Source organism: Branchiostoma floridae, chromosome 10 (assembly GCF_000003815.2).
Source record: "Branchiostoma floridae strain S238N-H82 chromosome 10, Bfl_VNyyK, whole genome shotgun sequence".
NCBI classification, from domain to species: domain Eukaryota; kingdom Metazoa; phylum Chordata; class Leptocardii; order Amphioxiformes; family Branchiostomatidae; genus Branchiostoma; species Branchiostoma floridae.
In genome coordinates this window covers 11,735,761-11,760,858 of record NC_049988.1, presented here as the reverse complement: position 1 = coordinate 11,760,858, position 25,098 = coordinate 11,735,761, and the positions used below count along the sequence as shown (strand labels likewise).

Here is a 25,098-nt window from a genome sequence, read left to right as displayed (position 1 = left end):
CACGCCCAAAAACCAAACGGTTAGGCGTTACTGTGGCCAACGGACTGTTATACCAGTCCTGTCGATCGGCGTCTTGGGTGCCTTACGGACTGCTATCCTCTGGGGAATAGCAGGTCCCCAAAACTAGCTACAGCTAGCTTTGGTCAGGTGATCATTCGTGTCTTTGACTGTAGTTAGCCAGACACTAGAACCTATTTTTAACCCAATCATGCACGAAGCGTCTGATTTGGGTGACACGGGGGCAAAACCCCAAATGTTCAAATGTCCCGCAATGTTCAGGTGGCCATTCGTGGTCTTACCTGTCATTCATGGCCCTTGCCTGTTCGCAAGGAAATCCATCCTCATGAACGAGTCAATGAGGTTGCCAGAGGTCAATGACCTTCAAAATGGACTGTAAGGCCTGCAAACAGTGCCTTAATTGTTTAAGCCGGAGCGAATCGTCATGCTATGCGGCATGAATAGCTTAAAAAGTCTGTTACACAGACCGCCATTTCGCTTTCAAATACCGGCTATAATTTGAGGCGGAGACCGCCTACATCTGAGAACCGTCAAGATACGGTTTATCAGCGAGGAAATCCTCGTTCCAGGTGTAAAGCCTTTCTTCATAAACCAACCCAGAACTCCGGGGGAAAACAACATTCCCTGTGTTCGGGTTTGGTGAGGTCTAAAGGGAAGTGAAAGGCCTCTCCAGTACAGACTAGTCTGACTACTTACCTGTTCAGTAAAAGCACCGGAGTACTCCACATTCTCGGAAAAACATTTCCAAATCTGGAGGAGGCGCATGACCGACTGGTCCTTGGCCTCTGTACTGTGTACCACACCCCTGAGTATGTTCTCAGTGGGCATCTGGGCTTATAACGTGGAGGACGCCAACCGCGCCTCGAACGTTTATCGTCTGATTCCTCGGAATCAAACTCTGAAAAAACCCACGCACGTGAAGCACGTGAAAATGACGGGACTGAACCAATGCCGGTCTCAAGTCAGTCAAGAGACGGCTAAACTTCGTGAACACGTTCCAAGACAAGTGTTCAACAGGGGATTGGGTCATAAAACCCCAGTACCTGGCCCCGCTGTTATAGGAAAAACAGCAGGGGGTGCTTCAAGAAGGCCTGCCGGCAACAAAGTGGCGGCGGACAAGCACTGGTACTGCTCGCAGAAACCTGCTGCCACGAAAGACAGAGGATTGCGTAAAGACTCAGGCGTGACAACCCAGCCTGTGGGAAGAGTCACGCCTCCCTGCCTGCACCAAGATACAGGAGGGTACAGATTCCAACCAAGGTCCGTAGACGTGGTTGGGATCATCACTTTGATCATCACCGCTAGACACGTGAACAGGGCACGTTCGAACATGCCCGTCTAGCACGTGAGCCTGAAAAAGAAACGCTGTGAAAGAAAACAGCAAAAGGTGAATAGTGATGTAAAACAACAGTTCCAAAGTCACAAAAGCGACCTAAAGAGACTAAGAAGTCTCAAGAACCTACTGTGACCTACAAAGGACAGAAAAAAGTAAGGTAGGAAAAATACCACCAAGCGAGAGACAAAACGATACAACAAACCGGCTTCGAAGAAGGCAGTTTCGGGAAAGAGGATGATGGGAGGGTCAGTGCCCGGATGTTGTGTTTGCTTTTTTCTGTGAAGAACTGCCACCTTGCGATTTCTAGGGAAAACGCCATTGTATTTCGGAGGGTAGCGACGTATAAAGAAGCTAATAACCACCAACCATTTAAACTGTCAGTTTAAACATGAAAGCGCGCCATTTTTGACACTGGAACATGCAAGGTCATTACCCTGTAGGACCCTGACCCAGGACACCCAGGAAGACCCAGATCTTCCCACTTTTCCTCAGCAAGGTTATATCTATGCGTCCTATGTTGAGTCAGAATATACAGATAACTTCCCTCTTCACCATTTGACACTATGGTGAAATCGTCAAAACATGGTGTTTCCTCAACCCTGAGTGGCTGGGGGACATGCAGACGATACAACAGCGTCGTCCATTCCCCCGATCCAAGGTCAAAGCACATCGGGTCAACCTCGAAGTCATGTGCTCTCTGACCAATCACAAACAGCTTCTCTCCCCATGACATCATGGAGGTGACGAACCTTATCCTGGAAACGACGGTCAGCCTTTCCCACTTGTTTCTCTCCGTTGAAAGACTGCAACAAAACATAAAACAAAACAAAACGTTGGAAAAGATCGATTCATCGGAAGCAGATATGTCCATTATAACATTATGAGTGACAGTTAGCTTACAATATAAGCAACAGCAACATGGATGCCTTAGTGAAAACCTGGCATAAAATGTTAAGAGAAAAGTTGATTGTGCTGCCCTTGTTACTGAAAATATCCTACTTGAAAATCTGCTAACAGTTGCTTGTTCCCATCATTGGCACAGAAAATATTCCACTTTAAAATCTGTAGTAAACAGTTGCTTGTACCTGCCCTTGGTACTGAAAACATTCTACTTGAAAATCAGTAGTAAACAGTTGCTTGTACCTGCCCTTGGTACTGAAAACATTCTACTTGAAAATCTGTAAACCGTCGCTTGTATGCGTCCCTAATACTGAAAATCTTTTACTGGAAAATGTGGAAATAGTCGCTTGCACCCATTCTAGGTACTGGGAAAAGTATTTTAATTGAAGATCTGTATACAGTCGCTCGTATCCGTCCTTGGTACTGGAAAGCTTTTGTCTAAACAGTCACCTGTACCCGTCCTTGGTACGGAAAATATGTTTTTTGAAAATTTGTTAACGGTCACCTGTACCCATCCTTAGTACTGAAAAACGTGCAAAAATGGCCAGACATGTTCTAAGTATCTAAATCCAGTTGCGGTGTGCTTGCCTGTAAATGACGTCACTTTGCGGTCAGGAGATGTTCGTGTAAACCGTGTTGTTGCACGTGACGGCGTTCGAACGGACGATGGGTTTGGGCAGCCTCGGCCCCTCCCTCCATGTTCCCATTCTCAGGTCGCACACTTCTACACAGGCTAGCGGCTCAGGGGCCGGATGTCCACTGGAGTCCATCTTTACAATGGACCCACCTGTGCCACCAAATACATTGTTCATTAATGGGTCGTTTGACATAAATATTGGCCCATGCAAGACGTATGCATATGGTTCGTTTTATGGGCCTATTTTTTAACGGCTGACAACATTAATAAATGGACACCATACATAGAAAGGGACCCTCTGATATAAACCTTTGTATTCACTTTGCAATTTGCTTGTAGTTATAGTTGCAGAGGGCAGCCTATCGTTTATACAAGGGATAGTTTATACTATTCGTAATCGCTTTACATACCTATTGCATAGATGACGTCATGATCCTCCACCACAGCCAACCCTAACAAAGCTCTCGGTGTTGAAAGAGGCGGGAAAGTCGACCACGTGTTGAACAAGGGGTCATAAACAAATGCTTCTGTTTGAAGACTGTCCCTCTGTGCGTTTTTATATCCGCCTATTATGACCATGAAGTTGTGTATGACACACATAGAACAGCCATGTGTGCTGAGTTCGTCAGGTAGTTTGCAGAGACTTTGCCATCTGGCTTCCAAGTGATGGAAAACATTGAGAGGACGCGGGTTATCAGGACTTTTCGGTGACGTCACGGAGTAATTTCCCATCGCACACATAAACTGCTTTGCAGTGGAGCCGTATTCCGCAAAGTGGCAGTGCTGACTGGAATTGTTCCGCTCGAACGGTGCACGTGGAACGGCAGTGCGTCTATACGTCGCCAGCCGTCTCTTTTGCAGCGTCGGGAGTCTGTCGAATTCTGCTGACTGCAACACGTGAATGTAATGCTTTGTCATAAATCTATACGCTGCGTTGCCACGGGATGGAACACCACCTGACTGTTTCCATGTGGTGCTGACTTGACTGTATTGTTGACGTCAGTCAGCTGGTATTGGATACTCTGTAGTTGGTACATCAAACAGTTTATTAGTCATTTTGTACATCATGGGTTCAATGCACTGGGTTCACAACTTGATTTTTGTCCTGTGGCATGTTGAATGATACCACAGATATTATGTTGCTACCTATAAACCTTTATTAGAATGAATATATGTTCAACATAATGGTAATAATTTTTCAAATCCCACCCGTCAATTTTACCACGTCGTCACAAGAAAATATACCGCGATCTCGGCATGATTTATGAGGCTATGTTTTTTTATAAATGATTGGTTACAAAATACGGCAAAAATAAATAAGGAAAGTAGGGCAAGGGGCATGTGCTGATTTCTCATATCCCGCGCCTCAACCGAAGCCACGACATTCTTTGCTCTGGTCTGTTCGTATCTGTTCAGAGTATTATTCGATGTCCTCCTTTTTTTTTGGGGGGGGGGGTCGGGTTCACTGCAATTTGTGCTTCTTGTATGCTCTCGCTTCTAAACTGTTTGGCGAGTGACGTTGCCTCAAGAGCTTCAATGATAGCAACGGCGGCAAAGATGGCTACTCGTTGAACGTGGTGGTACCGGTCCCTGCGACGTGCAAACCTTGCTCGGCGCTGCAAGTGCTGGAGGCACCATACCCACCAGCTGTGTACCAGTCCGACGGTGTAGCACAGAGTATACCATATGGATGAACGGTTCACACCCAACTGGTAAGGTTTCTAAAAGCTAAGGGCACAACCCACCGTACGTACAATTTGTCCGTAGGTTTTTGGGGGAGGCCACGTCCACCACGTATTTCTGAAAACGTTCAGGCTATACAGGGCAGGCGCTACGCCCGTACTGGCACGTACGGGGGGCGAATCCGCAGCCCGATGGTACACAAAGTTTTTTCTACACCGTGGGCCGTCAACCGGCAGAGAAACCTACAAATCTATGAAGGTGTACAATTATTTCATCTCCGGCTGGGTGGACAAAACTAGCTGATAAACGGACACTGACAAAACCAGGCGCGGTGTTGTGATTTATTGGGGCCGATGAATGCCCTCAGGTTACAGTGTAATAAACTTGAAAGGTTGAGCCATAAACTTAGGCTAGGGAGTGGGGCTTCCTGAGACAAACAAAAGTCGGAGTAACTTATTTGATACCTCAATTGTCTGTTTTTTCCTGTTCTTCCAAGAACGACGGAAACAACTATTGACCTAACCTTTCTGTTGACGCTGTTACCATGGTAATATTGGACTTTAAAATACTCAGCTGCTGACAAGTTCATTTACACACCTAGGCTTTATGGCTTTGACTGACTTGCCAACACTTCAAGTTTAGATTTTGTACACACAGTGGCAGGATGTTCGTGGAAATCTTCGGTTCGGTTCGGTCGACGTGATCACACATGTTCGCACATGTTTACACACGACGGGGTTATACTGCCCCTTACGGAGTGGTATACCCTTTCGAGGCTAATTACAAGACGGGGATGCGCCAGGTCTCCCGTCTGGGTGAATGATGTAAATCACCGTGTGGCTGATACGGTATGGAGGTTCGCCAGGCCTCCAACCGGGTGATTTGAAGTGAATCACCAACTCCAGACAGAAGGGTTTGCACCAACGCACACCGCACCATCGCACGTGTGGGGGTTCCTTAACGTGCATAGGGTGTGACTCTCCCCATACACGGGACCTCCATTTAACGTCCTATCCGAGGGACGACTCATTTTTCACTTGAGTAAAGTGAGGAAAGTCGTGTAAGTGCCTTTCCCAAGTGCACAAGACCGGTAGCACGGCAGGCGGATTCGATCCCGCAACCTCTCGGTCACGAGGCGGATACAATACCACTGCGCTACACGGTCCCACTTTGTGGAAATCTAGATTTTGTACACACAGTGCCAGGATGTTCGTGGAAATCTGAAAACCGTCATAACACCCGCACCCCCCACTAACGCAATACCGTGACATCTGACGCTGAACTGTATTTACACATAAACTCAAAGCCATATACCCCCTCTTCACTACGACGGCGCTCTCGCCGCGCTCGCCTCGCACTCACTGCGACAAAGAATTTGACAGATCGCTCAGCGAATTGTATAGAAAAGAAACGATTTTTTACACTTTCTGAGTTTTGCCGTCCTCTCAGTCACACTTTTACATGCTGTATGATATACCCAAAAGAAATCAAAGGTTACACAAATCCTATTTAGGTCGCAGTGAGAGCGCAGCGCGATCGTCTGGCGATCGCCATCTAGTGGTAAGTGGGGCTTAATGGATAAGAAAAACGGTCCTGAAACATCAACAATCCAGGTTTCTCCTTTTTTTCACAACAATCTATTGTGTCATAGATATTCCTTCTGTTTGTCCCTACGTCCAATTCGTGGTGTAAGTGCTTTACTGGCAATTTTATAAGCTACATTTGATAGACTTGTCGGTCGACAATTGTCCAGGTTACTTGTGTCTAACCCTTTCTTGTCAATTAGTCTTATTACCCCACGCCTTAGTGAAATAGGTAGTAAGTCTGTATCGCACGCATGATTAATGGCATTAACAAGGTAGTCCTTTAGCAAGTCCCAACACTTAAAATAAAATTCTGTGGTAATTCAGTCACATCCTGGAGACATATATTTACATTTTGCCATAGCGAGAAATGGTTTTCTTAATTCAACCTCTTTGAATTCACCTTCGCAACTGGCCTTATGTTCATCGTTTAACTATTTAGCTCATCAGTATCTAAGAAATACGTCAATTCTCTTGTATAACTTGTCTCTAGGTATAAAATACACAATACAACAGTTCATTGGTTCTACATCGATCACAGATTGATTAAATAAGTGGATTTAACCGGTTTTTTGCTGAGATTTCATTTGTTCGGGACTGCGATCCTGGAGACGCTGAGTTGATTGCACAAACCGGATTGAATAGAACAGAACGCGTCGTCCGCCCTCCCACCTATGCGGGTCTTGTCGAGCTGTGATCCAACATCCTGGAACAACAGCTCCCGCTCGCCACAACTCCTCTCCAAAGTTTGACAAACTGTTTCTGCAACACTTCAACTCAAAAGTTTCCCCTTTGGATGCGTAAAAGCACATCAAAAACAAATTCTATGAAACATCACACGGAGAGACGCTGGATACCAAACCTCCTACAGAAGCACCACTTATCTATTCTATTAATTCAACAAATAATGTAGGAAAACGACCAAATACAGTGACTTTATTTTCTACAATCTAACGTTATCCAAAGGGTATTTAACGATGTAACACCAGTGCGGTTGGTTGAATAACAGAACATAGTTATTATCTTGTCTACACCGTGGGCCGTCAACTAGCAGAGGAACCTACAAATCTATGAAGGCATAAAATTATTTCATCTCCGGCTGGATGGACAAAACTAGCTAATAAACGGACACTGACAAAACCAGGCGCGGTGTTGTGATTTATTGGGGCCGATGAATGCCCTCAGGTTACAGTGTAATAAACTTGAAAGGTTGAGCCATAAACTTAGGCTAGGGAGTGGGGCTTCCTGAGACAAACAAAAGTCGGAGTAACTTATATGATACCCGAATTGTCTGATTTTTCCTGTCCTTCCAAGAACGACGGAAACAACTATTGACCTAACCTTTCTGTTGACGCCGTTATCATGGTAACATTGGACTCTAAAATACTCAGCTGGTGACAAGTTGTGTTACACACCTTGGCTTTATGGCTTTGACTGACTTGCAAACACTTCAAGTTTAGATTTTGTGCACACGGTGGCAAGATGTTCATAGTTCATAACGCATGACTGTGACATCTGAAGTGCATTTACACATAAACTCAAAGCCACACAGTGGCAGGATGTTCAAGGCAATCTGAAAACCGTCATAACATCCCCACCCCCCACTAACGCATGACCGTGACGTCTGACGCTGAACTGTATTTACACGTAAACTCAAAGCCATTATTGGCTGACAAAAACGGTCAAAAATCGTAAGAGCGGGAGAATTACAGGATCTGTTAACGAGCTCTCCAAACTCAAAATCGCGTTGGAAAACCTCTGATTTGAGAGCAGCTAGCTTCGGCATTTGCCTAAAACTCGCCGGATCTAAATCCTAAAGATCTATACGCTGGCACTTGTGCGACGTTTTAGTATATACAGTAGTGTACATTTATTGTATTAGTTGTCACAGCTTTAAGACAAAACGCCTTGCACAGTTTACGATGTTCCGACTCGACCAAGGTACTGGTTCGACATAACCCAGGTGTGTGGGGGGGGGACCAGTACCGAAGGCAGAATTTTAGGCACAAACACACTCACAGACACGCACTTAAGATGGTATAGTTTGAACAAGAGTAATTGTCACATGTTTTAGGTCCTAAGCATCCAGTAGGTCTTATATCATAAATAAAAGACATTTTTGGTACGTTTGCTGTATACAGTGTCAGTTCATATGTCACGTACTTACATCATAGATCTCAGTGTTTCACATGAACAACCACCAACCATGAGTCAACGACGTTCCGAGAAAGCGTGTTCTATACCACCCACCATCCGGTGCTTCTGCTATATAAGAAGTCAACTTCTTCTGGTCTGCCCATTCACAACTTCAACGTCGACGAGGCACTTCCAGCTACGAGGTACTTCAAGTCACAGGTAAGTCCTACAGCGGTGAGTTGAAGCCTCTGCTTGATTGTCTTTGTCCCTAACTATCCTTTTCTTTCGCGTTGGGCTCAGGCCCAAGACGTCCTGAGTTCGAATCCGATGGCTGCCGTGTCACCAATCTTGCGCCCTCGGGAACTTTACACGGCTTTTCTTCTCGCCTAACTCAGGTGTAAATGAGTACTTAGCTGCGGCTAGTGGCAGTGGCAGGCCTTTGTGGCAGTGGTAGGTGTACTATCCCAAATGTGCTCTATCCCAAAAGCGCTTTTAGGATAGAAGCACTTCTGGGATAAGCCTGCATCCTAAATGCGCTTCTATTCTAAGAGGGTCTGCATGCCTTTTTCCGTTAAGCGTTATGAGCCATTTTAATTCACCGTTAATCGTTACCGACCTGCTCTAATTCACCGTTAAACGTTATCGGTATATTCTTCGTGAAGCGTTATTGGTCGTTTTAATTCAACGTTAATCGTTATTTGTTATCCCGAATTCACCGTTAAGCGTTACCAAGAAATTCTTCGTAACTCGTCATACACACGAATTCAAATACCAGATAGAACCCCTGAAAATACAGGAAATGGCGTTTCAAAGGGTCCACAGATTTCAAATTTTTTCCGAGCCTCCCTACCTTCGGCTCTGGACAGGGTAAAATATGTTGCGGAAGCGTCGCCCTCACTCATTTATCACTCATACAGATTTCAGTGTCAAACTTTGCTTATTTTCGGGCAAAAAGTAACGTTACTCTTAGAATGCAGAAAATGAGGTTTCTCCGGTCCTCCCGTGCAACGGCTTGCGCCTTTGGCGCTCACGACGACATGGCGAAAATATGTTTGGGGCGTGGGTTTTCGCACAAAAACGTTTTCTCTCTAATACTGTAGTGTGATTTAATTTAGCTTCGTCTCACAGCAAAATCTGTTCTTCAAAATGCAGTAAATGGCGTTTTAGGCAGTCCAGATTTTGAAATTTTCCCCGACTTATATTGCAACGTCTCGTGCTTTCCGAGCTCGAAATGGTAAACTATGTCGGGGGCTCTGGGGGTGGAGGCCAAAGCTATAACCATGTGTAATTTATGAAAATGTCAAAATCAACCTAGCTTAGTCGGTCGGCAAAATTTGCCGGAAAATGCAGGAAATAGCATTTAATAGGGTCTTGATTTTAAAATTTTCCCGGGGAGCATACCCCCGGACCCCTCTGGAATGCGTCGCGCCTTCGGCGCTCCATGTGCTGAGACAATAGTTCAATCCCCCCATAAGAAATTTGCTGCCGCCGTCTCTGTGGCGGGCCGGGAACTCTAGATCTGCCTCCGTCAATTTACAGATGTCATGGACATTGTCCCTGTCATTCCTCCGGGTTCTGGGCCGGGCACCTTTTGCTTCTCACAATGTCATTTATAGTCGGATATTTTGACAAATTGATATCACTACTCTAGCGTTGTATGGATAGGAATGCACGTCAATGTTACTTTAGTGTTATGCTTTGTAATTCCTTCTGAATTTACCGTTAAGCGTTACCGGGCCTCCTGAATTCACCGTTAAGCGTTACCAAGACCCCCCCCCCCCATGCAGACCCTCTTCTAAAAGCGCTCTAAACCAGAGCGCATTCAGGATATCCCAGATGCGCTTCTTTGTCGCCGTCAGTCATGGTGATTGACAGGACCGTAAGCGGCGATTGTTTCCATATTTGGTTCGACCTCGCGATCGCGAGACGTCGCGACAGTCTACTTGCGATAATTGCGCTGAATGCTGGCTGATGTGAGAATTCCACCATTTAGAGTCATTTATTCAAGACATCTTGTTACTGAAATAAAAGCATGGAGGGACTGAATGTGATGATATATATCTGCAACAGTCTTTTTAGTTAGTGATGAAATTTCTCAAAGCCCTGTCGTACTGTATAGTAGCTTTTATTTCTCCTTCATGGATATGAAAAGATGACACATCTTCTAATGGAAGTTATCTTTATTGCAAGTTAATGCACAGATGTAATCATACACTGCGATATGTATACAGTGTACACAGATAATGGGACATTTATCAAACTTAATTCCATGCAGATTAAACACTATTTTGTCCTTTTGATTCTTACTATATTATTTTCATCAATCTAATTGTGCATGGTAGACACAAAAAGCAATTCTCAATAGTGCATCCCAAGATGTACTACAAAATGTACCATATAAAATGTATTACAAAATGTACCATGATAAAACATGACGACAGTCAGTGAAAACGTCCAGCTGCACATTGATCAGCCATTCAGTTCCCAGGTTGTATTCTATCGCAAAAGTGCTTCTGGGATAGAAGCAGATGTTCGTCTAACAAGAAAAGTATCTTGTCGTCTAACCTAAAAAGCGCTTCTGGGATAAAATGTGCTTCTATCCCAAAAGCGCTTCTGGGATATCCAGAATACGTCGCAAGCGAGGGAGCGCATTCTGGATATCCTAGAAGCGCTTTTGGGATAGAAGCACATTTGGGATAGATCTGCATCCAAAATCTGCGTCTATCCTAAACGCGCTTCTAGGATATCCAGAACACGTCGAAAGCGAAGAAGCGCATTCTGGATATCCTGAATGCGCTCCTGTCGTAGGCGGCCGACATCTGTCTTCTCCTGTGCAGGTTGACTTTGTTAATGGTTTGCTGAATTTCAGCTTCTGGTTTTGTTTCGAACTATCAAACCGGAGATAGCGATTAACTATCTCGGTGTGTTGGGTCCATGCAGTCAACACGTCACGAGAAAATGGCAGCGGTCACTTCTGGCGATTGTTTACACCAAAGTTTCCATATTTAGTTCGACCTCGCGACACCTTCCCGTAATCTACGTGATGGAAATACGCAGTTTATAAAGCAAGCGCTGAACCTAGATTTTACGTGATTATGTGAGGGTTAGATCGGGCCACGGAGTCCCCAAAAATGATTTGGTTTATGCAAACTACGTTGATTTGGTGTAAGTATATGCGATCTTCTATCACAATCAAACCCGGAAGTGACCTCGTGGGAGAACAAAGATGGCGGCCTCAGGTTGACTACGAAAAATCACATACAAGATAGTCTCCGCCTCCTAAGACACTAAGCTCCTCCCACAAGTTCACGTTCTGGATAAACACGTCGGCTTATCCTGAATGCGCTCCGACAGAAGCGCATTCAGGATATCCAGAATGCGCTCCTCGCTTGCGACGTGTTCTGGATATCCCATAAGCGCTTTTAGGATAGAAGCACATTTTGGATGCCGGTCTATCCTAAAAGCGCTTCTATCCTAAAAGCGCTTTTAGGATAAACGACATTCTAGGATGTAACAGTAGGCCTTATGGGCATGTTCGGGCATGACGCACCCGCTATAAACCCTTGCATCCTTGGTCTGTAGTCCTCATAGGAGACGGAAACTCCAAATAACAAACCTGCATCTGCTGGGGCCGTCTTCCGAGACAGATGGATGCTAACAACAGCTCAATTACCTTTTAATTTTCTTATATCGCTGTCACATTGTGGGAGAAATCGGCAGTAGTTTCTCCATCAGCGAGCGATTTTAGGCATCGTCTGCGATTATCAGGAGTCGGCCGATGACCTCTGTGTGCAGAGCTCGTTATTCAAATTACCAGGTCCAGGTGTCGGGCGAGCATCGACCGACATATTGAACATCGGATGACGTGCGTCCAATAATCGGGCGAGTTTCTGTACATCTTTAAGTCGGATGACCTTCTAGCGAAGCTCGTCGACAATGTGACGAGTATAATAGAAGTAGACTCACATAATCGTTCTTTAATTGCAAGTCTGTCGACATGTCGAGGACCCCGCAGTCTTTTGACTAGTCACTACATGTATATCTCTCAACCGCACATTTTTTAGTTATCAAGATAGTACATTCTTCTATATCGTTAACATCACCGAGAGATCAAATTTGGATCGCAGATAGCGCCAATACAGCATTTATCGTTCTTCGTTTTGGCTGGATGTCGGTCGTGTGAAGTTCGAGGGTGATTCGCCCACGTTCTGAGATTTGTCTATGATCTTGGGGTGAGTCGTGGGTGTGTTGAAAACTAGCTGTGAGTAATTCAGCAGCGTTTATGGCGTGGTTAAGATTTTGATTTGACCAGCCAAACACCAGCAGATCTAGATCATTAGCCAACCCATCCCAGACCTTTGCAGAGCCGAATGTTTTGAAAATGCAAAACATTAACAGACTTGTGTGTTGTATGTAAGTTCGCACCGATCAATGTTTAGGCAGTGTTTAGAGTTTCCTTCAGCGTCTTGTGCCGATGAGAAGCCTCAAAGTCGGGCCTACTTCAGACAAGTACAAGTCACGCCTGTACCGGCGTCTCGCCTAAGGCGTTACCATTAGTACATATGTATGATTACAACCGTAGTTCAAAAATTGAGTAAACTCCCTGGATACATGCTGTAAGTGTACGAAAAGGGATTCAGGGCTTTTTGTATTATTCAACAGTACAAAAAGACTCTCAGGTGCCCAGGAGTTGCAGATTTTAGATCTTTTCTTCACAATCGGATCTACAGACACTGCCTCTAAAGATAAACATGGACTTTTTTTAGACGTTGTTCTGTGAAGTAGAACCATCTAAAGAAACACATGTGTCTGGTATTTAGTTGGCTATATGAACTGTGAATACATTTTGTGGCTAATCATCCTTACGCCGTACTAATCTGGAATGGATATGGGGAGTTTCCGTATGAAAGCATAATGAATTCCATTGTACGAATTGAATTAATTAATTCCATAATTAATGTATCTGGAGGTCACCCCTATGCTTTACTTCATTGATGATGGAAATATAAAAAGAATGCAGCGTGTTGATGAGCTAATACTACATGTCTATGCCTTGTAATAAGTGTCCAAGTGCCCTGTATGAGAATATAACTGTAAATGCAGAAACTTTCGCGGTGGTTTAATGTTCGCGGTTTTCGCGGTGGCCGCTTCACCGCGAACTTAAAACCACCGCGAACATTTTTCACGGCAGTAAGAGACTACAGTGCACGATGCTACCGCGAACTTAAAGCCACTGCGAAAAGTTATTATTAACGCTACCGCGAAATTATCCCCTCGAACTTAAATGCATTTACAGCTCCTGAGAAAGGGCTCTAACACTAAAAACCGTAGCTGCCTTCCACGCCAGGAGTAATTTGTGCAGCAAATTAATTTACGTTTACGAGTACAAAAGCAGGTGGTCACAAGAGGTACCCCACAATATAACTTACAATATTACACATGAGTTTCCCAAGATCAACATTAAACCACACCTGTACAATATGAAATACTTAAATAGAAAGATTCAAAAAATTAAACGACATTGAAGTAGATTACTATTCTGCGAATGTTCCGGTTCAATTGTTTTCGTCAATAGTGATGGACGTTGCTTTATTATACTTTAATCCAGGATCGGTACTGCTCCAGTGACCATGATTGGGAATCTCCCTGCGATTCTGTGGATGGGATTCACAGCGCTTATCGTCTGTCAGGGTAGGTTTATGAATCATACTGGATTTTATTTGTCATATATTAAAAACCATCATGATTTCCCTGTGGACAGTGTAATACATGGTTTGGGTTTTTGCCAACATAAGATCTATGAGATGATGACTGCCTTATCATCGGGTGTCTCATTTCTTTTGTAATTCGTAAATGTCGAACGAAAAGAACAAAACGTTGTTGTATCGATAATTTAATAATGTGATAATGGCTCTATAAAGTCCTTACCCCACCGATACACTAATAATGCATGGCTTTGTTCCTTTCTCCAGTGTCGAGCACTTCCGAAGTTCCCGAGGCAAATCTACCGGACGTGTCAAATGTTGCGAAATCTCTCTGCGATCTGACCAAAACCTGCACCATACTTGGTAAAGAATAAGCCATCTTGTTACCACAAACGAAACATATCCTGTACATTTAGTTATATCTGCAACCAATTTCATGAATGAAAACAATTCAAAGAATGGATCTAGCAATTTATAGTGAGATTTATAATGTTGCTCAAGTTTACGTACTTGATAGGAAATCTTCATCATCGTTCACCAAGACGCTCTAAATAAAAAAATACATATTGATTTCTTTTATCTTTATCATCAGAGCCAAACTCTGCTGTCATTGTAATTTGCCTAGTAACTCTAATTCTGACACAACCGGTAAAAAGTTTGTAGAATTAAAGAAAACTCTATTTCATTTTTCAGGTAACAAGCTGGGGGACCATGAAAGTGACTTCCGGGCCAAACAGCGAATCTGCCAGCTTGCCGATCAGGCCTCACTGCTGCCAGACGAAACCAAGTGCGAAGAGCCAGGTACGTGAATTTTTAGCCAGCTAGAGTCAGTTGAATATGACAAAAATTTTCAGTCAAAAGTAGACCCCATTTTTTCTTATGTTACATGATACATAGACGATGCTACATCAACATAATGTATTCTTATGTTGCCTTGAATCATTTCCGTCATGTCACTGCATTTGTAGACCTTGAGCTGAGTTTGGACGACGTTACATCCACTAACGATGGCGAAGATCTGGCGGAAACCTTGTGTGACCTGAGCACCAGCTGCGTTATGCTAGGTACGTACGAAGATGTTTTGTGTATCTTATGATCTGAGAAATTGAATATTATTCAGTATGATAAAAGGCCAATCAAGTAACTGGATACTGTATGCTTTGTAAACAGTCAGACGTTATAGTCAACATCTCATTACCTGGATGTCTGACTTTCACAGACGTATCATTCAGGATACACATAGAAAAAAGATAATTTCTTTATCCATATTGTCCTGTTGTCCACAGCTCTGACCCCTCACGCCCAAGACCCGGACCATGAGCCGATGAAGACCATCTGCAAACTGGCTGGATTGAAGATGAAGACCAAACACAACATTACCTGCAAGCCCATCGGTAAGGAGATGTCTCAATACTTACATTTAATTTGCTCTAAGTAAGGAATCTATGTAGTTGCTTGATTTATTTACATTATGCACAGTAAAGCAGAATTCAAACTCAGGATAGAGTTCATTATGCTCAAAACTTCAAACGCAGTGGTACAATACGTTTGTGAAGATTATACATCCAGGAATATAATGAATAGATGAAAGTTCGATCTCTTCTTCTGGATAAATCAAAGGATATAAATGTGAGTTATCCAGAAGAAGAGATTGAACTTTCATCTATTCATGCAGTGGTACAATGTTTAGTCATACGCATTTTTCGTGCAGTCTTAAAAGTTATGTTTATACAATGTAATAATCTGCTGCTTTGTGGTTTATTATCTCAGAGCCAGAGGACAGCCTTAGCGATGAAGACTCTGAAAGGCAGAGCGGACAAGAACTGAGAGAGAACCAAGACGATCAGCCCAAAGTCCTGACATTAAGTAGGACGTATTACTATTTTGATGATTGTTCAGAGATTTACGCCGCCCAGACCTGGTTTGGCACCCCTAGAAGCGGCGTGTACACTATCCGCCCTGTCAGTTCTGGTGCCTTTCCTGTGTACTGTGACATGGGCACAGACGGGGGTGGGTGGACTGTTATACAGAGCGGGTTGGCTAGTGAGCACTGCGCGCGGCTTCGTGCTAAAATGGTGAAGATGATCGAATTGTGATGTCTGTGTACATAACAATATACAACTGTCATAGTTATACGACTATAGAAAACTCTATATAACTATAGGAAACAAATTATTTAGACCCCTTCATTGCTGTTGGTGTACTTCATGACAGATCATACGGGTGACAGAAAGACCCTGTATGTGCTGTATCAGAGGTTGAGACCACACTGTATGACAATGGAACAACCTCAACAGTGAATGGAGATTATTCAGAGACTATTCTATTGTATTCCAGATACAATGAGATGATGACTGTCTTATCATCGGGTGTCTTATTTCTTTTGTAATTCGTAAATGTCGAACAAAAAGGACAAAACGTTGTTGTATCGATAGTGTAAGAATGTGATAATAACTAAGTGCCAACCCTACCGATGCACTACTTATGCATGATTTTGTTCCTAGCTCCAGTGTCGAGCAACCCCGAAGTTCCCGAGACAAATCTGCCGGACGTGTCAAAAGTCGCCAAATTTCTCTGCAAGCTGACCAAAACCTGCAACACACTTGGTAAAAAGAATAAACCAGCTTCTTATACCCCTTTCCACTAGGACGGCGCTCTCGCCGCGCGCTGTCTGCGGCCTAAAATTTGACATGTCCCTCAACGAATTGTATAGAAAAAGAAATTAATCTTTTTAAACTTTCTGTGTTTTGTTGTCTTCTTAGTCACACTTTTACGTTTTGTATGATATACCCAGCGTAAAAGCGAAGGTTACACATATCCTATTTGGTCGCAGTGAGAACGCAGCGCGATCACCGTCTAGTGAAAAGGGGGCCTTTATACCACAACCGGACACATCCGGTACAACATACATCTCGTTATATCTGCAACGACTTTTATGGATGCAAACAATTTAAAGAATGTATCTAAAGATTTAGAGTGAAATCAATAATGTTGTTGTTAAACGTACACCCTTGTTGGGTTGTGCTGTTTAGTCGTGTAGACAGTCAATTTCGATATGAGGATGACTGTTGTTGTTGCATGACATGGAGTAAATGATTGCGTTACAGTTATTCGGTCTGTTCTGCTCAGATAGAAATACGCAAACGCAGTGGGACAATGGTCAGTCATACGCATTTTTCTTGCGGTCTTAAAAGTCATGTTAATACAATGTGACAATCTGTTGCTTTATGGTTTGTTTTCTTAGAGCCGGAGGACAGCCTTAGCGATGAAGACACCGGAAAAGAGGGAGGGGAAGAACTGAGGGAGAACCAAGACGATCGGCTCAAAGAGCTGACATTACGTACGACGCAACACTATTTTGATGATTGTTCAGAGCTTTACGCCGCCCAGGCCCCCTATATCACCCCTAGAAGCGGTGTGTACACTATCCGCCCTGTCAGTTCTGGTGCCTTTTCTGTGTACTGTGACATGACTACAGACGGGGGTGGGTGGACTGTTATACAGAACAGGTTTGACGGAACCATACACTTTAACAGACGGTTTAACGATTACAAGTACGGGTTTGGGTCCGCTAGCGGGGAGCATTGGTTAGGGTTGGAGAACATGTACAGGATAACTGCCCAGAATACTTACGAACTGTACGTGGGGCTTGAGGATTGGTCTAACAACACCAGGTGCGCTAAATACGCCTCCTTCCGAGTTGGAGGGGGGAACTACTATCAGTTGAGCCTAGGTAGTTACAGTGGGGACGCAGGAGACAGTCTTACGTACTCCAATGGTGCGAGGTTCAGTACGAGAGACCGTGATCAGGATACCTCCAGTGCTAATTGTGCCAACTACAATGTCTGGGCCGGGGGTTGGTGGTACGGTAACTGTGCCCACAGCGCCCTGAATGGTCCCTACCTCCGGCCTTCCGACCGTACCACCCACAGTGGCTATGGAATCTATTGGTATCACTTTTCACCCTCCACCTACAGGACTTACCTCAAAAAGTCCAAAATGATGATCCGTCCTGCTGACTTCCGCACCGGAAAATAAAACCATGGACTACCCCTCACTCTGAAAAGGTCGTTAAACATCATTCACAGGAAGTTCGCGCTGACAAAATAACAGATCATAAACTTCATAGAAGATATCCATCTCTACCTCTCTCTTATCATTAACTTCATATGTCAACAACTTTCTAAATGGACGAAATATGCTATGCTATCAACTATCGTGTTTTCAAACGACCTCAATGATACATACATGTCAAAACGTATCAAATCTGAGCCTCTTTGCTCCATGACGTCTTTAGCGATGTTGTGTATTGATTGGATTTGATCAGACTATATACAGTGTCAAAACGATCGGGAGACCTTCTTCAGTTGTGGGGTGGGGAACTCGTGTGGGAGGGTTTTTGTTATGAATATCTGACGTCCTTATAGGATCACAATCATGAAGACTTCAAATGTCGTTCGTGGACCGCATATGCTATGATTTCACCTCAGCTGGAAAACTCAGTTTGTTGTTAAGTTCCTGAAATGACCAGTAATAAAACTACTGCAAGCGAACTGTTCCACCAAGTACTTTGTTGGTGTCAGATGTTCATGATAAATACAAAACTCTTCTCATACGTTAAGACATGACTACACGGGGTCCTATTAGTAGCTGCTTTGCAAAAGAAACATAGCATAATTTACTGCCTAATTATGAAGGGCGATGGGGAGAGTGGGACATGTTTGTGCTCTGCACTGTAACATTGTGCAAGATCTTAGATTGGAGCCGTACAAAACACTCAAGGCGGCATTGAAGGCCCTAGTTATTATGTTCCTACATGATGGTAATACTGCTGAATGGCTAGTGAGCAATGCGCGCGGCTTTGTGCTAAGGTGGTGAAAATGACCTGATTGTATTACCTGTATAACTATAGGAAACTAAGTGCTCAGACCTCTTAATTGTTGGTGTTGTTTGATACACGTGTAAGGATTTGACTATGTAGCAACATTAGTCATAATGATTGAAGACAGGTCGTAAAGGGGGCAGAATGACCCTGAATACTGCTCTGTTTATCAGAAAAGTTGATACCGGTCTGTTTGATAAGTGAAAGGTCATCATCAACCTCAGCAGTGAAAGGCCATCATTATGAAATGTTTCTATTTATTAATTGTAGGGCTGATTATGTCGCATTTAAATTCATTATGTTACTAACACTGGTTGTTAAGTGACAGTTTGATAAGACATCAACAGCGAATGGAGATTATTGAGGGACTAAACCTCTGTATACATATACTCAAGAGACAAATACTATTCTATCACACATCATTGTAATATCGCAACGGATTCCCTATGATTTTCTAGGATATCAACACCGACTGTTACAGTTATATTGACCAGACAACTGATCATAAGACCGTTATCTGTCAGGAGTTGATGTCATGTATGGAAGCTCGTATCACCACTTCGAATGATTAATACTTTGTGCTTTTGATGGCTGCTTACTTACAGGCTTTTAGAATAAAGTTGGACCTCCGTGACAAACTATCTCCTGTCTTCATTTCCCTACAAAATGATTTAACGTTAGCTAGTGTGTAATCTTAAAAAAACGCCAAAGTGTCCTATTCTATAGGCACCTTACATCATATAAATGTATGATCCAGTTGGTTCGTTTACAATTATTTAGATTACAATAAAGCCTAATCAATTAAACCTTAATGCCCTTCGGAAGAGGGATAACTGTTTGCCTATTTGTAACATAAGACGCCAAATCTACGTCATATTTGGTGGCTATCAACTTAACGGTGTTATTCATGTGATACTGAAGAACAATTGTGGTATGACTGGAGATACATGTAAATGAGGAACCTCTGCCAATAATTGGCAATAGCATGCTTCATTGATCTGAAAAATTCGTGAGTTTGCCCAAAGTGACACCTTGAAATGTTCCTCAAAATTATTCTTACAAGTAATACAGACCATGGAATACACAGCGAGTAACATACAACTTATAAAGAAGCTAATAATCGCCAACCATTGAAACTGTCAGTGCTGAAAGCGCGCCATTTTTGATACTGGAACATGCAAGGTCACCACCCTGTAGGACCCTGACCCAGGACACCCAGGAAAACCCAGATCTTCCCACTTTTCCTCAGCAAGGTTATATCTATGCGTCATATGTTGAGTCAGAATATACAGATAACTTCCCTCTCCGCCATTTGACACTATTGTGAAATCGTCAAAACACGGCGTTTCCTCAACCCTGAGGGGCTGGGGGACATGCAGACGATACAATAGCGTCGTCCATTCCTCAGATCCAAGGTCAAAGCACATCGGGTCAACCTCGAAATCATGTGCTCTCTGACCAATCACAAACAGCTTCTCTCCCCATGACGTCATGGAGGTGACGAACCTTATCCTGGGAACGACGGTCAGTCTCTCCCACTTGTATTTCTCCGTTGAAAGACTGCAACAAAACATAAAACAAAACGTTGAAGCAGATCAAGTCCTTAATGCTGAAAATCTGCTGCAAAATCTGTAAATAGTCGCTTGTAACGTTACCTGCCCTTTGTACTGAAAAACTTTAAAAGCTAAAAATCTGTAAATATTCGCTGGTACCCTTCCTTGGTACTGAAAAGCTTTTAGTTGAAAATATATAGAGCACAAAATACGTGGAAAACATAGCTAGACGTGTTCAAAGCTCGTTACAACGTTTTTTGAGGTGGCGGTAAATATGGAATTATGCGAATGTATGTTAAATAGTCACTTGTACTTTTCCTTGATACTGTATATTTTGTTACATGAAAATATCTAGAGTCCAAAGTACGTGCAAAACATGGCCAGACATGTTCTAAGCATATCTAAGTCAAGTTGCATCGTGCTAACCTGTAGATGACGTCACTTTGCGGTGAGGAGATGTTCGTGTAAACCGTGTTGTTGCACGTGACGGCGTTCGATCTGACGATGGGTTTGGGCAGCCTGGGTCCCTCCCTCCATGTTCCCATTCTCAGGTCGCACACTTCTACACAGGCTAGCGGTTCTGGGAACGGATGTCCACTGAGGTCCATCTTCACAATAGAGCCACCTGGCAAACACATTGTTCATCAATGGGTCGTTTGAGATAAACTATTGACACCAATGCATGAAATGTGCCATGTGATTCTTTTGATGGACCAAGGACGTTATATGACATTATATAACGTCCTTAGATGGACCTACTTTTTTAGGGCTAAAAACATAAATAAATGGATACTATACATAGAAAAGGAGCCCTCTGATATAACCCTTTGCTCCGAGAATTCATAACAAAAGTGAATGCATTTTACTTGTAGTTGTAGTTGTAGTTGTACTAGTAGTTTATGCTATTCAAAATCAATTAACGTACCTATTGCATAGATGACGTCATGCTCCTCCACCACAGCCAACCCTAACAAAGCTCTCGGCGTTGAAAGAGGCGGGAAAGTCGACCATGTGTTGAATAGGGGGTCATAAACAAAGGCCTCCCTTTGTACACTTTCCCTCTGTGCGTTTGTATATCCGCCTATGATGACCAAGGAGTTGTGTACGACACACATAGAACAGCCATGTGTGCTGAGTTCGTCAGGTAGTTTGCAGAGACTTTGCCATCTGGCTTTCAAGTGATTGAAAACATTGAGAGGACGCGGGTTATCAGGACTTTTCGGTGATGTCACGGAGTAGTTTCCCACCGCACACATAAACTACTTTCCAATGGAGCCGTCTTCCGCAAGGTGGCAGTGCTGACTGGAATTGTTCCGCTCGAAAGGTGCACGTGGAACTTCAGCGCGTCTATACGTCGCCAGTCGTCTCTTTTGCAGTGTCGGGAGCCTGTCGAATTCTGCTGATTGCAACAAGTGACACATCGATTTATGTTTTGTCATCAAGCGATGTGCTGCGTTGCCAAAAGATGGAACACCACCCAGTGGCGGATCCAGAAAATTTCAAAGGGGGGGGCGCACCCAATGACGTGGCCGAAGGCCACGTTCGCGCAGCGCAAGCTGCGCGGGGGTAGAGCACGAGAGGGGGTATGCCCCCAGGAAATTTTTAAGATTTAGATGCTCTCTGGTGCATTTTAGAGCCATCTCTGAGCAAATTTGGGAAACAACCAACACTAATTTTTCGTCATATTTGTTGCTGTCTAGTTCATGTTAGGGACATTTTTTGACTGAGGCCAAACCTAACAAAGGCTATCTTATACTTTTAATATCCATAATTGATGCCACTATACGCAAACAACATCGCAAAATTATTTGTACCTAGCTACCGTTTTGACTTGCGCCGCGAAGCGGCTCGCTACCCGCCCCTATGTAAAACGCATAGAAAGCTCGTGGGGTCTGAGCGGCTTGCCGGAGACTATTTTGAAAGTATCTTACGCATTTTAATTTACATATATTTCGGACTCTTTTTGCCGGGGCGCCGCAGGCGCCCGGCTTTGTCCCCGGTTTAATGGTTCGTCCTTGGATGGGTCTGCTATGGTCGCAAAATGTACCGTGCGTTTTTACGACAATTCTCAGCCCTTCTCAGCCCTTCAAATAAACGCAATGTACCGTGCGTTTTTACGACAATTCTCAGCCCTTCTTAGCCCTTCAAATAAACGTTGTAAGAATACTGTTTATCCATGACCTCTACTCGTACAGAAAACATTGCAGCGCTCATTAGCAAAGTCTAGGAAAGGAAAATGTTTCTTGATTTGCAGTAAAACACTGGTCATGTAACATTTGAGGAGTTGTCGTTAAATCGCACGGTTCATTTTGCGATAGCGTTGACGGGTCCGGGTATTTAGCGGAATAACCCGGAATAACCCGGAATAACCCGGAATAACCTTAATAAAGGATGAAAGCTACCGAAATACAGTGTGCTTTGATAAGTTAAGATCGCAGAATGCAATATTTTGGCATAAAATAATGTATATATGGCCATGGGAACAAGAAATATTACGGTTATTCCGGGTTATTCCGGGTCATTTCGGGTTATTCCGGTAAATACCCTCACGGGCGTTGACGGTGCGGAGGAGGTGAGATTTTTATCGTACAGAAATTGGTACAGTTTGTAAAGTTATCTTTCTGGAATTCGGATGTATTAAAATATAACATTACATTCTAAGGCGTAGTGTCATGTGAGTAAAATGAGCACGACATTTGACGAAAGATTTTGTGGAGGGTATACAGTCAAGTTTATTGTGCAACGATTGGAACAGTTTACGTGCGGGTGGGAGGGGGGCGTGCGTCTATATATGCAGCTGCAGGAGGTCCTGCAGGACATTTTCGATCGTAAGAGTAACGTACAATTTGAAAAGATAGTGATCATGAATTCGGACACATTGAAACATATTTCCAAGGAACGGTATATAGTTTTTTTAGTAAAACCAGTGTGTGGGGATTGACGAGAATTTAGATAGTTTAATGGTGCACTGTGCTTGAGCCGATGCGAGGCATTATGCAGGGCATTTTTGATTGTAAAAATATCGTACAAGTTGAAAAGATGGATCGGATTCTAATACATTAAAACATACATTTCCAAAGAATAGTAGAAAACAACGGATTGTAGCTAACTGTTAAACAATCAGCAAAGCAGTTGGCAAGATGTCACACCTGAACTTTTGTAGATTTTTGCTTTTTGTTGGTACTAGTAAGATGTTATGTGATCAAGACAATATTTTCTTTCTGTTTCAGTGACGCCTTAGACTGTTCTCTGCTATATATACAAGTGACACAGTAATATACAGAAACTTACAGCTAGCAAAAGTCTGTACTCAATAAGATTTTACACAGTACACATTTATACTTCTTCTGCTGAAATCTACGCATTACATTTTGCATCCAACCAAAGAGGTTTGAAAGAGAGTCCTTGATCCAACCAAATTAGACCTTGAGACCTATTAACAGATCATTGATCACTGTGCATTTTGCACATACCAGACTCAATCGTGCCACTGAGCACTGCATTTTGCACACACCAGACCAATTGTGCCACTGAGCACTGTGCATTTTGCACACACCAGACCTATCGTGCCATTGAGCACTGTGCATTTTGCACACACCAGACCTATCGTGCCATTGAGCACTGTGCATTTTGCACACACCAGACCAATCGTGCCATTGAGCACTGTGCATTTTGCACACACCAGACCAATCGTGCCATTGAGCACTGTGCATTTTGCACACACCAGACTCAATCGTGCCACTGAGCACTGTGCATTGTGCAAATAAAGTCAAGCAAAGAACACATATATTGTGAACAATGTGTGAATCTATTTTATCGGGAAAATACCACCAAGGTGACACCATTTTCAGTGGAGATAATAGAGGCAAACAATGCACTGCAAATGCTTTAATGGCAGTTGTTAACCACAGTACTTGCAGACAAGCAATTACCTGGACAAGTACAGACCTTGATGGTGTACTTTTTCAAGGAGATGCACTATACACCTACATAAAACCATCACTAAGATCTGGTGTGGAGTTCCTCTCCGTTGATGATATTCCAGACTATTTGCAACTTTACAACAATACTGTACGTGTATCAATAAAAGAGTCTTACACTGGAGACATATTTGCCACAGAAGCAGTCTATCCTTATTACACCTTAAAGAAAGCCCTAGAAGCAGCATTTGCTGAATCCAACACTTGTCTTTTCATAACAGCACATGGAATAACTGGTTCAACAGTAGCATTGTTGCACGCTGATAACAAGTATTTTGTTTATGACTCACATGCCAGAAGTCCCATAACAGCATTGCCAGATAGCCATGGCACTTCTACTTTAAGCATGCACAGTTCAAACAGCAATCTAGTTTCATTCTTGCAACAACTTAACTGGAACACAACATGCAATTTTGAGGTTGTCCCAGTACAAGCAGAAAATGTTTTCTTATCAGTTGAACCTACTGGTATACACATTATCAATCTGACTAGCAATGTTTCTTCTATGATTGAGTCAGAAAACTGCTTTCAAGTTCAACAACAACACACATACACCTTGGTTAAACCAGAGTTTGTATCTACGAAAGAGAACCTACAACAACCAAACACAGCATTTCCATTTGCACCACATGTAACCAAAGTACTGGGAAAAACATTGTGCCATGCACCACAAGCAAACATCCAA

The 25,098-nt window shown here is 43.3% G+C and overlaps 2 protein-coding genes and 1 long non-coding RNA gene across 3 annotated transcripts; 1 reads left to right on the top strand and 2 right to left on the bottom strand.

Moving 5' to 3' along the window:
* Window positions 1-2,848: 2,848 nt before the first annotated feature.
* Window positions 2,849-12,292, bottom strand: LOC118424875 (kelch domain-containing protein 7B-like). The gene is made up of 3 exons (XM_035833681.1): window positions 12,260-12,292; window positions 3,302-3,779; window positions 2,849-3,041 (listed from the first exon to the last, which is right to left on the bottom strand). Exons 1-3 carry the CDS (start codon window positions 12,290-12,292, stop codon window positions 2,866-2,868), a joined length of 687 nt encoding a protein of 228 aa, XP_035689574.1. The 3' UTR covers window positions 2,849-2,865.
* A 1,977-nt stretch (window positions 12,293-14,269) lies between these two features.
* On the top strand, window positions 14,270-15,050 carry LOC118425135. The gene is made up of 3 exons (XR_004832266.1): window positions 14,270-14,361; window positions 14,692-14,799; window positions 14,967-15,050. It is a non-coding gene; the product is annotated as an uncharacterized LOC118425135 (long non-coding RNA).
* Window positions 15,051-19,219: 4,169 nt separating this feature from the next.
* On the bottom strand, window positions 19,220-21,692 carry LOC118424475 (kelch repeat and BTB domain-containing protein 13-like). The gene is made up of 3 exons (XM_035833044.1): window positions 21,359-21,692; window positions 20,860-21,058; window positions 19,220-20,440 (listed from the first exon to the last, which is right to left on the bottom strand). The coding sequence occupies exons 1-3, from the start codon at window positions 21,687-21,689 to the stop codon at window positions 20,020-20,022; spliced, it is 951 nt and encodes a 316-aa protein (XP_035688937.1). The 5' UTR covers window positions 21,690-21,692; the 3' UTR covers window positions 19,220-20,019.
* Window positions 21,693-25,098: the final 3,406 nt, after the last annotated feature.

Coding starts and splice junctions, on each gene's coding strand:
- LOC118424875 (XM_035833681.1), bottom strand. CDS start 12,292: ATGTCGACAGACTTGCAATTAAAGAACGATTAT. Junction 3,780..12,259: donor TGCAATTAAAGAACGATTAT/GTGAGTCTACTT, acceptor CACGTGTTGCAG/TCAGCAGAATTCGACAGACT. Junction 3,042..3,301: donor TGACGTCATCTATGCAATAG/GTATGTAAAGCG, acceptor TTGGTGGCACAG/GTGGGTCCATTGTAAAGATG.
- LOC118424475 (XM_035833044.1), bottom strand. CDS start 21,689: ATGTGTGCGGTGGGAAACTACTCCGTGACATCACCGAAAAGTCCTGAT. Junction 21,059..21,358: donor TGACGTCATCTATGCAATAG/GTACGTTAATTG, acceptor TGTGTTTGCCAG/GTGGCTCTATTGTGAAGATG. Junction 20,441..20,859: donor CAAAGTGACGTCATCTACAG/GTTAGCACGATG, acceptor GTTTTGTTGCAG/TCTTTCAACGGAGAAATACA.